Raw genomic sequence first — 13,031 nt, forward strand, 5'->3', positions numbered from 1 at the left:
GTTAAATCAATTTTAAAAACATATCTGTTTGAGTTATTTTTGAACTGTAATGCTTAGCCGTTGGCTATCTTTTTATGTTTTGGTTTTATTGTAAAGCATCCTGGGACGCTTTGCATGAAGAGCACTCTATAAAAGTAAGCTGTATTGTATTGTATTCAATGAGGGCAAATACCAAACAGCCCACTGTGTAACAAATATGCCACGCATTTAATTCAAAACATGTATATATTGAGTCATTGTATCATATTTTATTGAATATCACCAAAGAACAGTAAAAAGATACAGGCACTTTTTAATTATTATTATTAAATCTACCCTTGGATTTTATCCTTTTCTTTCTAGGGTTTCTCCCCCTACCTGGAAGAACAGTATGTTTTTCAAGAACAATCTGCCAGCTGCCAGGTCAAGTCCTGCACAGATAGACTACACTCCCAAAAGCCACTCCACAGTTCTCAGTCTGAGGGGGGTTATGAAGAAATGGCCCCGATTCGCTTCAAGGGCAGTGAACTGAACTCACCAAGGGGCTCTCTGGAGGGGCTGCTGATTCTGGAGTCCCCTGAGCCACCGCTTATGGTGCTCAAAGAGCCGACCACCCCCTCACTCGGGGGTACAGTGAACCTCATCCTCAACTTTTCCAAAAAGGGGGCCAGCCAGCTGCAGCTCCAGGATGCCATGGATGAGTCAGAGACCCAGGAGCCTGTTCACAGGGTGAGTTCAACACACACAGTGTGCCAAGTTACCCAGTGGCTTTAGAACCCAGCACAATGGGGATTGACGTGGTCTTGCAAGACTACTGTAGTGATGCTGAAATATTTTGATAATTCTTGCAGTCTTTAACTTTATCACCATTGTCACCACTCTCTGCGAAGGATAAAAGCAGCATAATTAAAACTTAACGCCAGGGAAGTGACTTATAAAAGTAGCCAAGGTTTAAAATCAATTTTCTAAACTCTTACTTTCATTAGCAACATCATTGGTCTTTTTTTTCGATGACAGACATTTCGGGTTCTCTTATTTATTTTTTATAACCAATTAAAATGCTTTTATAATGATTTTTAATCAAATAAAAGAAACCAACAGCTGGTTTCCAAAGCAGCTGTGTTAATTAGAGGCTGTTTATAAGTGGACTTACCTCAAGATCAGCTACTGTGCCTGTGTTTACTCCCTCTTAGACAGCGGACAGGCTCTGACAAATATGATAGATTATTCCCCAACAGCAATTGCAAGAATCTGTCTTATAACGTGTAGCCTTTTAATTACATATGCTGTAGCATTTTAATAAAGACTGATACATGCAAAACTTGTGTACAAGACAAAGAAAGATACACTGTGTAAGACCACCTGTTTTAAAAGAGAACTCGCCTCAAAAGGGATTAAGTGGAAGATTTGAGGGACCACCTGTTCCAAAGTGCCAGTTGCCTTCACAACAGGTTCAATCAATTTAAACCACAGTATTTATGTATGACTGCTGTCATCAGTTTTTTCTCATTAAATTAATCAGGTTCCGGACCGTCTCCTTTCCCAGGCTGTGCTTTCACATTTTTACTGTATTATTTCTTTTCCTCTCCCTCAGCCCTCTGGGTCTTTATCCTCTGGCTGTAAAAACTTTTGGAGGCGCTGCCAGGGCCTTTTGGAAAATACTTTTGGTAGTTTAAAGAGAAAGAAAAAGATTTCTCTGCAAAATGCTGACGAGGTAATTAGTGTGCAGCAATGCATGTTGTGGAAAACATTTTCTTTCTGTGTGTGCATGTTAATGCATGCGTTGCAGTGTGAAACAATCTGCTCGGAACCGAGGCGTTACTAACACAGCACGTGATCCTTTAAAAAACAAAAAAAACAGACAGTCACTGTTTCAAACTCGATTATTCTACCATCGTTTAAATATTAAATAAGCTGTTTTATACAATTTGGATCAAAGTTTGCCACATGAAAGATACATTACTGGTCGTTTAATAATCTCACTGAAATTAAAAATGTAAAATGCTGATGAATAATTTTGTAAATACAGTACATTGGCAGCCTCCTTGACTGGTTTCCTTTTAAAAATGATACCAGTCAATGGAGGCACCCTAAATAGGCAGCCACAAACGTACAGACCTACATGACCAGGGATTGAATTAAGCTTATGGTTCCGCCATATTTTCATTTTCTGATTGTTATGGCTGCACTATTATTTCGCATCAGCCCAGGCATAGATAATTTAGGCTTCACTGCCCCACTTTTATATCTTAAATTCCACCGTCCAATGTTCAGGAGAGTCACATTAACAAAGTTCATCCTTTTATAGTTTTTGAACTGCTTCTATAATGTAGATGAGTTTTACGAATACAGTAACTTAGCTACCACTTATACAATAAAAAGTAATGTACAAAAGGGTTAGGCTATTAGGTCCAAGACTGTGCAGAACCAAACTACAGTCCCGTATGAATAAACTGACAGATTTACTCTCCAATAACATAACTTGTACAGCAGATTACTATAGGAAGCTTTTGTGCTTCTTTTTATGATATTTTAATGTGTACTGTATTTTACTGTGGACCCAATTTAGTTGGACCCAATGGTTTTCAATGGGCGTCGTGTGTGAAATTCTTCTTCTTCTTCTTCTTCTTCTTCTTTGGTATGGCATTTGAAAAGCAACGGGCTACAGTTATAATTGTAGTTTTGTAAGCCGTTCCACAGTATCCAGGATAACTGCGTGGAGAACACTTGTTCCACCAGAATACATGTGGGCTGGGCAGTCATCAGGTACGGGCCTGATGGTTTGCACCTTCCTGCATTCTCAGCTTGGTGAGTCCTTAATCTTCCACACCTGCTAGGCGTTGTTCGGACACGGTTGACAGCGGTCCACTGATTTTTTATTATTTTTTTTTTTGTTTGGTGATGTGCAAACTTTAAAGTGGAGATACAAGTTAAATTTCACATGTTTCGTGCCCAAAACTTTCTCTGATTTAAATTCCATGCTAAAAAGGAAACAGACTGCATAACACCTGGTCCTACGTTCATATTTCCTTCAACAAGACTAGCAAGTCACACAGGTGCGAGACATATTCAGATGATTCCCAGACTATCTTGGCTCAAGACTGCCATGACATTAGGCATCCTGGAGACCACTGATATAGAATGAGAACACCAGGTCACTTCATTGTTTTAATAGCTTGTACTTCTATTGAGAACAAGACAGACATATAATATGAGAGGCCTTCTTTGCCCTCATTACACAGCCTGGTATCATTTACGTTGGTTTCACAGACCCAGATTAGCACTGATCTAAGGAAATCTAAAGGTAACATTATGTAGGCAAGATTAGTTCTTTTCATGGTCTGTGAAACCAGCCAATAAAGGGATAAATTCATATGTGCTATTCTGAGTGAAATGAATAATATCAATTAAGAACTTTTTTGTCTCTTTTTTGAATGAAATAAACTCAACTTTAAGTCAGCTGAATGCAACTTGAGAAACTGCTGTAAGTATGTGACACACTGAAACGGTGAGAGAGAGATTAGAAAACAAATGCCTGATAGCTAACCTGACTAAAATCAAAGTCTGGGCCATCTCTCATTTAAAGCAGGGATGTGAATGGAGCATAGTAACAATACCTCAGGTAAAAGCACTTCAGCCTGCACACAATGCAGCTAGATTTGTACCCAAAACTAGTGCCTGAAAGCGCAACAAAGGTACATACTGTGGCAGTGATTTGGCTTGCTGCGTATGCAAGGTGTTTACGTTGCTGAGGGACATGTGACTTTTCCTCAATCATTACTGTGTCTAATTCGTTCAGGGAAGTTAGTGGTTGCCCGCTGCTGATGCACAGATTTTATCACAGAGTCCCCGCTTTTAAGAGTGTTCATGAAACATCAGTAGCTGTCAGTGGTCTTGGATACAGGACTGCCAGCCAAGCGCCTCTTATCAGCCCACAACCGAAGTCTGTCAGATCAGCTGCCTTGTCCATTGTGACTGAAATTGACTTGCAGCTAGGAGGTTGAGGAGTTTTTATATATAACAGAACATGTCAGTAATTGAATTTCCATAACATATGGAACAGTTGTGTGAGGGACAAAGGTGTTTCAGTTTTTTTTTCCATCTCCACAATCCTCTTTCCCACCAGTTTATATCAACATATTATATCAATATATAGTTTATACTGACTTCACATTTTCAGTGTTATGGAAACTTTGATACACAGACTTCATATTTTCAGTGTTCAAGATATGGCTAGAGTGTTAAAACAATGTGGCAATTTATATGTTAATTGGTGTGTTTTTCTTTAACAGAAAGGGGTCATTCTTTTATACCTACAATAGAAAACATGGTGCACATGAGCTGAATTTGATGTAGTTCAGATGTAGTCAGAGCACCAAAACTGATTTGCAACGTGTGTCGTTATGCACTCTGTCACCCTTTAAATATTTGTTGTATTAATTTCTTTGCCAGTACTGCATATGTGTAGCACAACTGCTGTACATCGCTATGCCCCAGCTGTATTCAGAGAAATTAACAATTTAAATACAGCTGAAGTACACAGGTGGCTGTTTGGTAGGAAGCTATCTTGGTATCTAACTGTATAGATTGTTAGAAGACTTCAGTTTTGGTACCCTTTAAACAGCTGTGGTAGATTTGGTTTAGTCATAGGGGTTAAAGGCCAAACCATTTCAGTTGTGTATTTACTTGCTTAAACACCATATGAGTTTAATAAAGTACTTGTTAAGCATGCACTAGGAATTGTGCCTCGTGGTTCCAAGTACCTTCCTTTTCAGGTGGGTGTAGAGCTTGGAACAACTGCTTATGAGTAATAAGGTTTTTTTTTTTCAGGTATTGCTTGTGCTCCCATTAGTTTTGATTGATACACTATGAAAGTGTATTTAGTTTTCCGTAATTGGCTTTTACTTTGTTAGTGTTTTATGTTATGTTGTGTGAAAACATTATTGAAGTTCATGAATGCCGGCATCGTATCATAAGCATGAAGCTTAATGGATAACAAATATAATCAAATCTGGGGTACTGGGAAAAATCTGTGAATCCTTCTTAGTCCTAATGATGCTTTTGTTTTGTTTTTCAGGTAAGTACTTATTTGCATGTTAAGGACAACAAAAAAGCACCTGTTTATGAGAGTGTCACCCTGCCCCGGCTCAATAGTAAGAGACCTCCCAAAGCCTCTCCTCTGTCAGTCAGCAGCACGTCCTTCCACACCTTGCCAAAAACCAGCTCCAGCTCCATCTTCAACAGCCTGAAGAAGAGGGGAAAGAAGAAGAAGCAAGATGTGCGCAGGCACACCATTCAGAAGATCATGGGTGTGGACATTTCCGAAGGTAGGGCTGACTGGGCTGGTGAGGTTACATACAGTACAAACACGTGGCCTCTGAAGGAGAGAGTAAAGGATCTCATGATTCCAAGTCCTCCCAGTGGAGAGCTTCTGGACTATGTCAAAAACCCATTGGCTAAAGACATTGATGCAGAGTGTATTGTCGTCCGGTCCATTTCAGGTTTTAGTCAACCAGGTGGAAGTGAACCCTCTGCCAAAGAAGAAAGCACGCCGGCTGTCATTAACAATTGCAAACGCCTTTGTCTGGGCTCCGTCTTAAGTTTTGAGCTATCCAAGGACATGAACCTAATTGGTAACATCCCAGATCTTATCAAAATCCAACCTCCTGACACAAAGACAGTTGACAGCCTCACTATAAATTCACTCTCTTCCTTTCGTAACTCAGCTAAGCGGAATACAGCAGTAGTAAAGGCTCCAGTAACGATCAAAGGCTGTTCAGCCTTAAGCACTACCAGGCAGGCTTCTATAAAACCAAGAGTCTATGAAGAGACTTCAAACCAGATTCCTACAGGGGCACAGGGCCAGAAGAACGGGGATCACTGTTTCAAGCTGCGTAACACAGAAAAAGATTCAAGCCTGTGCCAGTCTGATCTACCAGCCACAGAGAATCATCAAAACAAAGGTCAGCAGAGTCCCAGAGATGCCATATTTGACTTAAAGTTAAAGCGTCTCTCCCGAATCAGTACTCTTCAGGAGGAGGTTGGCGAGTGGAACAAGCTGGCTGACACTTTGGATTCTACTTGTATACTTAGCAACCAAATAGATGCTGTTGATGAAGAAAAGCAACACAGTAGGACAGCAGCCAATAGATACTCCCTATCCAGTTCGGAGTTGTGTCAGATGGGAACGAGCACACCTTGTGAGCTAAGCAACAATGAACACAAACCGGATAAAAATAAAGGAAGATTTAATGAAGCCTCTGGTTTTAAAAGTCCTCAAGCAACCTGCAGCAAGCTGTTGAGTGAATCAGTTTTTTGTAACAATGTAAACACTAAGACCTGCTCAGGGGAACAGACTGAATCTGTTGCATTAAGAGTCAACAGAAGCACGTTTAAACGAGACAAGGAAACCAAGACCAACAAAAGGGACAGAACCAGCTGCGAGCTTGGAGCAGCAGCAGTGGAGGTCATCCACCCTGACCACCAGCAGTTTGAAGAAGAAGAGGAGGAACTAGAGGACATCTGGAACAAAAGCGTTGGTTACAGACAGAGCATCTGCTCCGACATCATGTATCAAACCTATAATCAGGAATCGGACAGCCCCTTCCCTGCACAGCAAGACACAGAGATCACTCAGCATCAAGACGTCAAGTACAGAAATCTAGTCACTGCCTCTGCCCCCAACTTACTGGTCGCTGAATTTAGGCTGCCTACCTCTATACAGAACCTCCTGGGCTATTGTAAAGAGCCAGATGCCGAGGAGAAGAGCCCAACCACTGACCACAGGAGGTCCTGGGCTGCTTTCCCTCATAAAGAACAGGCTAGCAGACAGATAGCTCTGATTAACGAGACAGCCTCTGATCAGGTGGAGCTACCTAACATAGCGGATCATCAAAAGTATATCTACAAGTATAGAGAGGAAGAGGAGGAGGAGGAGGAGGACACAGGTAGTGTGAAGGTAAGATCTCAGTTTGTTAGCTTGTCCGAATTCCAATATCTAACCTTAAACTTTCATTGACATGGACACTAACAATGTAGAAGTTATGAAGAAGAAATGAATTGTGTGTGTAAGGGATTTATTTTGAGTATTGGGAGATGCATCCCAGGAAATCCAAATGAACTGCAAACATTTCAAATGATTAGATTTTTGAGATTCACAAGGGTGCCATTCACAAACCCATCTACTCCAAAGCATCATCAACACTTTTTTTTTTTAATGTGCCGGCTCACAGATGTATTTAAGTTGTTTGTTTCTCGTTTTGTAACGTGAACAGGCTTTGCTTTATCTTTTTAGGAAAAAAAAAACTGCCTTTGAGACTTTGGTGTAAAAGGCTTTGGGAATTTCTCCCACATTTGTTCTAACTCAGACTCACGTTTGACATTTCTGCACAACTGACCATCACAGAAGCATGAAATTCAAACATCTGATCTCAAGTCTGAATTAAAATCAAAAGTTTATGGTTTAATTGCCATTTATTTCAAGCATGTATTAAAAGCAAAAAGCAGACTAAAAGCAAAAAGTTGTCTGACTATGAGGGTGCAGCTATTAAATTACCTTAAATGCAGAACACATGTCCTTCTCCATGCACAACAGTGGGGCTGCTACTTCAAATTAAACCCCCTATAAATGAATGCTGGTTGGATACAGCGATAACAGTACTCCCACTAAACAAAGCAAACCCCAAGCCTGTTGGACAGTGTGTCTCACTATTACTCCTTTAACAAATCAGAACCTTTGAACTGTCCCCAGGAGCAATCAGTGAGCCTCCTGTCAGTTCACATGGGCGTGGATGGGAATGGAAAGCAGCGAGTGGATTTTGAGGACAGGGACTGTGACAATGCTGAGCAGAGACACACAATCAACACAAGGAGGCACTGTAGAATCATGGTATGACTAAAGTTTTTGGAATTGTACAGTACATGTTGACCTTAAAGTGTCTATTATATATCTAATAAACAAATAATACAATGTTAACCTTTTTCTTTTTCTGATAATTCACAAAGGTGCAATTTGGGATTTATTTTTTTCAGCGTCATATTTTGTGGATATTCATGAAATTGTTCGATAGTATTGTTGGCTTCTTTAACAGTTGTCTAGAACAATCTCCTGGATTTCAAACTTTACATAGAGAATATAGCCATTTAAGAACTGTTTTTTTTTTCTTTTGGTGCAGAACTACTCATTAGTCTTTTTATTATTTTATATTATTTGGTGATTTTATTTATACACAACCTGCAGTTTTATGAATAAGCAAGAGTTCTCTACAGTATATAAATGCGTTTTATGTTTTATTTGGAAGAATATGAATGTTTGTTTAAAAAATGTTCACTTATTCCCAGATTTATTTAACATTTTCTTTTTCTTTTTTTGCTACCTGCCCACTAAATGGATTTTCATGCTGGTGTAAAAGCCTGGTTAAGAAGCAAGCATGCTGTAGCAATGACCCTGTAGAAATGTCTTGCTGCTTTGTCTTTGTTAGCTGAATAACTTGCATTTTACTGAATGTTTTCAGAATGGAAACAAGGCTGAGTTTCAATCCATGGAGGGAACGCTGGAGAGGAAGCACAAGCTGCAGCTAGGAGGGAAAAAGGTAAGCTTGATTATTGTAGAAACCTGACAAAGCAGATGTTCATTTAGGAGACAGTGGTCCGAAAGAAGTTAGTATTGAAGGAAGTAATAATGAAGACAATACATTCGCGCGTGCATAAACCAATGATTTGCCAACAAACTTTTGCTGTGTCACCTTAATTATATGGACCAAATTTGTATAGTTTTTTGTTTTCTTCTCCTTGTGCTGCATAGGGATTGGGAGTCTTGTTGAGGTCTCAGACCTGCACATTTTACAACTCTAGACATGCAGTATAATTAGGTTCAGCTCACAGATGATGAGTTAATCTAATCCAAACAAACGTTCCTCCATATTAACCCAGTTAATTATGTTTCTCCACATTAACTCTGTTAATTATGTTTCTCCACTTTAACTCTGTTAATTATGTTTCTCCACATTAACTCTGTTAATTATGTTCATTCTCTCCCTCAAGTTTCTCTCCAGCTAAGATGTTAACTGAATAGGGTCCTACATTTAAAATTTCAACCACTATACATCAGGGTGGTCTTGAAGCTAATTGTGTTCACCACGGCGCCATAGCTGAGTGATGAGTGAATGAAGTGCTGATTGAATTAACCGTTTAGTTGCGTCGAGGAGGGCTTCCCTCATTAAAAGCAGCAGGAAGCATTCTTTCTAAAGCTGCAATGCAAAGCGGCAAGGTGAATTTTTATAACCTATAGATGTATTAACTAATCTGCTTAATGTTGTTTTTTTTGTTTTTTTGTGGGTTTTTTTATGTTTTAACAGGCGTCATGTAGAACGTGGAACACTTACTATGCTGTGCTGTTCAAACAAAGCCTGTGCTTTTACCAGGACAGAAAAGACATGCTCAAGGTAAGGTAGCAAGCAGGTCAGTAGGAATCTGTTCATGACAGTATGATATGTCTTATGAGACCTGTCGGCACAGGGTGGTACTGTACATTTGGCGTAAGGCAATAAAAAAAGCAACTGTGAAATATGGCTTAGCTTAAACTAAACATATCCAGGCTTATTCTTCTAAAGTAGTGTTAATCCACAAGTTAATGTGAGTAGTATTTCTTTCTAGATAGAATTGTATAAAAACTAGATTTCAGGCTGATTTTAAGAAACTATTTCATCTATTTGATTTGAAACATTTATTCTAGTAATTTTCATACCATACACAACTCTTAACACACAGTGATTATATATATATATATATATATATATATATATATATATATATATATATATATATATATATATATATTTAAATATATATATTTACATATTAAATACATGACCAAACTATCACCACCACTGGTTGTGATAGTGGTGGTGATTTTGGGGGGGGGGGGGGGGGGGGGGGGGGGGGGTGGATTATGTGTATTTACAGAAAATGGAAAAAAAATAAAAAAATGACCAGATCTACAATGTCATGAGATCTTGATAGGACCACAAAGAACATCAAGTAAACCACAGCATATTTTAGCTTTGGCCTGTCTCATCACTGATGTTTCTGAGATCTGTTATCAGGGTCCAAGTTGGAATGATTTTGAAGTATGCATCACATTTCTGTTAAGTAGAAGCATGACCATTTTTTACATTGTTTGTGTCCAAGCAGAGTTCTGTAGCGGGTGTTCCCCTAAGCCTCACTGGAGCTGTTTGCAGTCCTGCATCAGATTACACCAAAAAAATGCACTGTTTCAGACTCGAGTGAGTATCTCAAGAGGTGGACAGGGTGGACTGGAGGGATCTATTCGGTACTGTGTTTTGATTCATTCAAAGGAACCTGGATTATTTTTGGTTTGGAGCAAGAGAGGATAATGTTCTCACAGATCTTAAAAAGTGGGCATTGCAATGTACACTGTTGTAGTGTGTTTTTTTCTAATTCCTAGTTTTACTGACCCCTTGTGGCCAGAAATAAAAAATATTGTTATGTTTTGGGAAAATAGAAACAGAGTAAATGCATTTGGAATTAATTTGTATTTTTTTTCTGTTCTTAATGCATTATACTACAAAATCGTTTTGGGGTTGTCCTTGTGTGTGTGAGAGAAAGATGCGCTTTGGTTATAGTACACCTTAGATATTCTGTAGAATACCACAAGGGGGAGCTGTGTGTCTGGGATTGCACGCTTTAATCAGGGCAAATTGATTATATAGGGAAGGAGGAGGAGCATATTGCAGACATTCTGTGGTATAGGCTAAATAAGCAATATGAACAATAGTAAAGTAAGCTCTGCAACAAACTACAAAATATGGGAAAATATGATAAAAATGTGTTTAACTTTATACTGTTGGTTTCTCATTCATTCACCTCATTCATTTCTCCTTTGTGTGTAAAGGCTGCGGGGCGGCTCTGAATATTTGTTGAGCGCTCCTTCCGGATTCCTAATGAAGAAATGGATTTTAAAAATACAAGCAAATATAGGTAAAATACTAAATAAAAGAATATACCAATACTGTGCCATCCTCTAGGGGTATGGAGGAACATACCTCCCGACAAGCCTTCTTCTATTACTGTTGTATCAATAACATTGAATTGTGTTTAATATGATTCAGATTCAGGCCTGTGGGTATTTCCTGGTGTAAATGACATTTATTTCAGTGTATAACCATGCCATGTCAGTGATGGTATAGCCTGTACTGCTAACCTCATGACTGGATTAAAATCGCACTGGTTTATCTAGTCTTCGCTCTCCTGGTTAACTATGTACTTTTCTATCTGTTGTTATCTTGTATACATGTATGTCCAGCCTCTATCTAATAAATCCTTGCTCGCTGTCATGAGTAAGCTCCCACACAGGTTTTAAGAATGAGAGAGTAATCTTACTGCTGAGTCTTCTGCGGAGGCTGTTCTATCACACTGCAGCATGGTTTTGTGTGGGTACCGGCAGCCCAGCAGTCACAACATATAGATTGCTACATAGAGTAAAGGAAAGCACACAATTCAAATGTTTTATTTGTGATCGCTGAATGGATATGTTCATTTATAGCTGATTTTACATTTCCGAAATACATTTATTAATATCCCTAGTGTGTTGCATGCCCTCTGCTTCAAATTGTGAAAGCCACAGTGTTTTTCAAGTCGTTTTTTTCTTCATTGTGTTCTCAGAGCTCAGTGATCTGGACCCTGCCAGGTCAATAGCAGGAGGCCTCACGCCAGTCGCACTGTAAGTGAAGAAATCCCGCTTTCATTTCAATTATCTGCTGCAGAGTAAGAAAGTCCCTGTTTTGTGATCTCAGCAGTTGTAAATGCAAGTCTTTCAAAATCTGACAAAAAAGAAAACTAGTAAGCTTTTAAGAGGGTTTTTTTTTTATCTCTAAACCACCATAAAAAGACACTACAAAACAGCTTTTTTAAAATATATGTTATTGTTGTTTTTTGAAGTAATGTTTCTTACTCTTTCTTTATCTCTTGGACTACATAGGAAGTTTGTGAATCTTTTTTACTATAGTAAGTCCTTCAATAAGGCCTAATGACTCACTGTAGTGCTAGCGTTTAATGATTGAATATGATTTGAATAAAGTGTGTAGTGCAGTTTGCATTTGTTATGTGATTTAACAATTTAACTAGACTGTACTTGTGTCTAGCGGAGACTGCTAGTCTCATTGATGCACTTTAAAGTCAATGCTAGAGTTACACACATTCCAAATGACTAATTCAGCAACCCAAACAGGCTTTCTACAGAAATAATACCTTGTAAAACCGGTACATTCTGTCCATGGTTTGGATGTTTTTTCGGACAAGTTTTCAGAATCTGGGGTTATATGGGTATGTAGTGAATGCAGTACAATATGTGATGGGTCCTGTTGTTTTGCATCATTAGTACTGGCTTGCTCTTAATTGCTTCCTAGCTTTCATTAGCCCTTTCCGTCCTGAATAATGTTGTTTTGAGCTGAAGAATGTGAAATTAAGTGGTATAATTAAAAAATGGCCTCCTTTACTGAGTATACATGTGAATAGGACAACATTTTTTCTGTGTGCATTATTTTGGTGAACAGGACTTTAAAGTCCTGTCAGTACTTTTAAGAATTATAAACTGAGTTAAGATAAGGCAGGAACTTGCGGTCTAAAGGATTAAGTTAGTGCGTGACTAGTGAATCAGTTTGATTGTCTGAAATCATACCATCGCTTTCTATTTGTGTCCCTGATTGGTGGTTAGCTAATTACCTCATGAGAGCGCAATATCTTTTGCGATGTCGCCAAGCTTTTGTTTCAATAATATCGGCAGCTGATCCAAGAAACACAGAATGGCTGGGAATGCAACCTTGACAGAACAGCATCTAGAATGTCCCCCTGCACAATACAAATTGCTTCATCCCTTTTGTTTTCACTACTTCTGAAATGTTCTTACTAGCATGTGACAATTAAAAAAAGAAAACGTAGTCTTTTGGTCAGTTAGGAACGTGCGCTAGGAAATAAGTCATTTTGATGTATTGAAATCTAGGAATTTAATGTTGGTTGCTGTTGGCAGCCATTAG

General features: G+C 38.8%; 1 protein-coding gene across 5 annotated transcripts in view; it reads left to right on the top strand.

Annotated features, from left to right (window-relative positions):
• LOC121315702 (spectrin beta chain, non-erythrocytic 1-like) overlaps positions 1-13,031 on the top strand; it is a 61,347-nt gene that overhangs the window by 45,605 nt on the left and 2,711 nt on the right. For 2 of the 5 annotated variants that reach the window (XM_041250030.1, XM_041250032.1), the window contains 9 exons: positions 343-708; positions 1,574-1,693; positions 5,057-6,937; positions 7,730-7,867; positions 8,493-8,570; positions 9,336-9,422; positions 10,171-10,262; positions 10,892-10,977; positions 11,662-11,719. In XM_041250030.1, coding sequence (XP_041105964.1) covers positions 343-708; positions 1,574-1,693; positions 5,057-6,937; positions 7,730-7,867; positions 8,493-8,570; positions 9,336-9,422; positions 10,171-10,262; positions 10,892-10,977; positions 11,662-11,719 — 2,906 coding nt within the window. The remainder of the gene's footprint in view (positions 1-342; positions 709-1,573; positions 1,694-5,056; positions 6,938-7,729; positions 7,868-8,492; positions 8,571-9,335; positions 9,423-10,170; positions 10,263-10,891; positions 10,978-11,661; positions 11,720-13,031) is intronic. The other 3 variants (XM_041250033.1, XM_041250031.1, XM_041250034.1) reach the window with 3 other exon arrangements.

This window comes from Polyodon spathula, chromosome 5 (genome assembly GCF_017654505.1).
Source record: "Polyodon spathula isolate WHYD16114869_AA chromosome 5, ASM1765450v1, whole genome shotgun sequence".
NCBI classification, from domain to species: Eukaryota; Metazoa; Chordata; class Actinopteri; order Acipenseriformes; family Polyodontidae; genus Polyodon; species Polyodon spathula.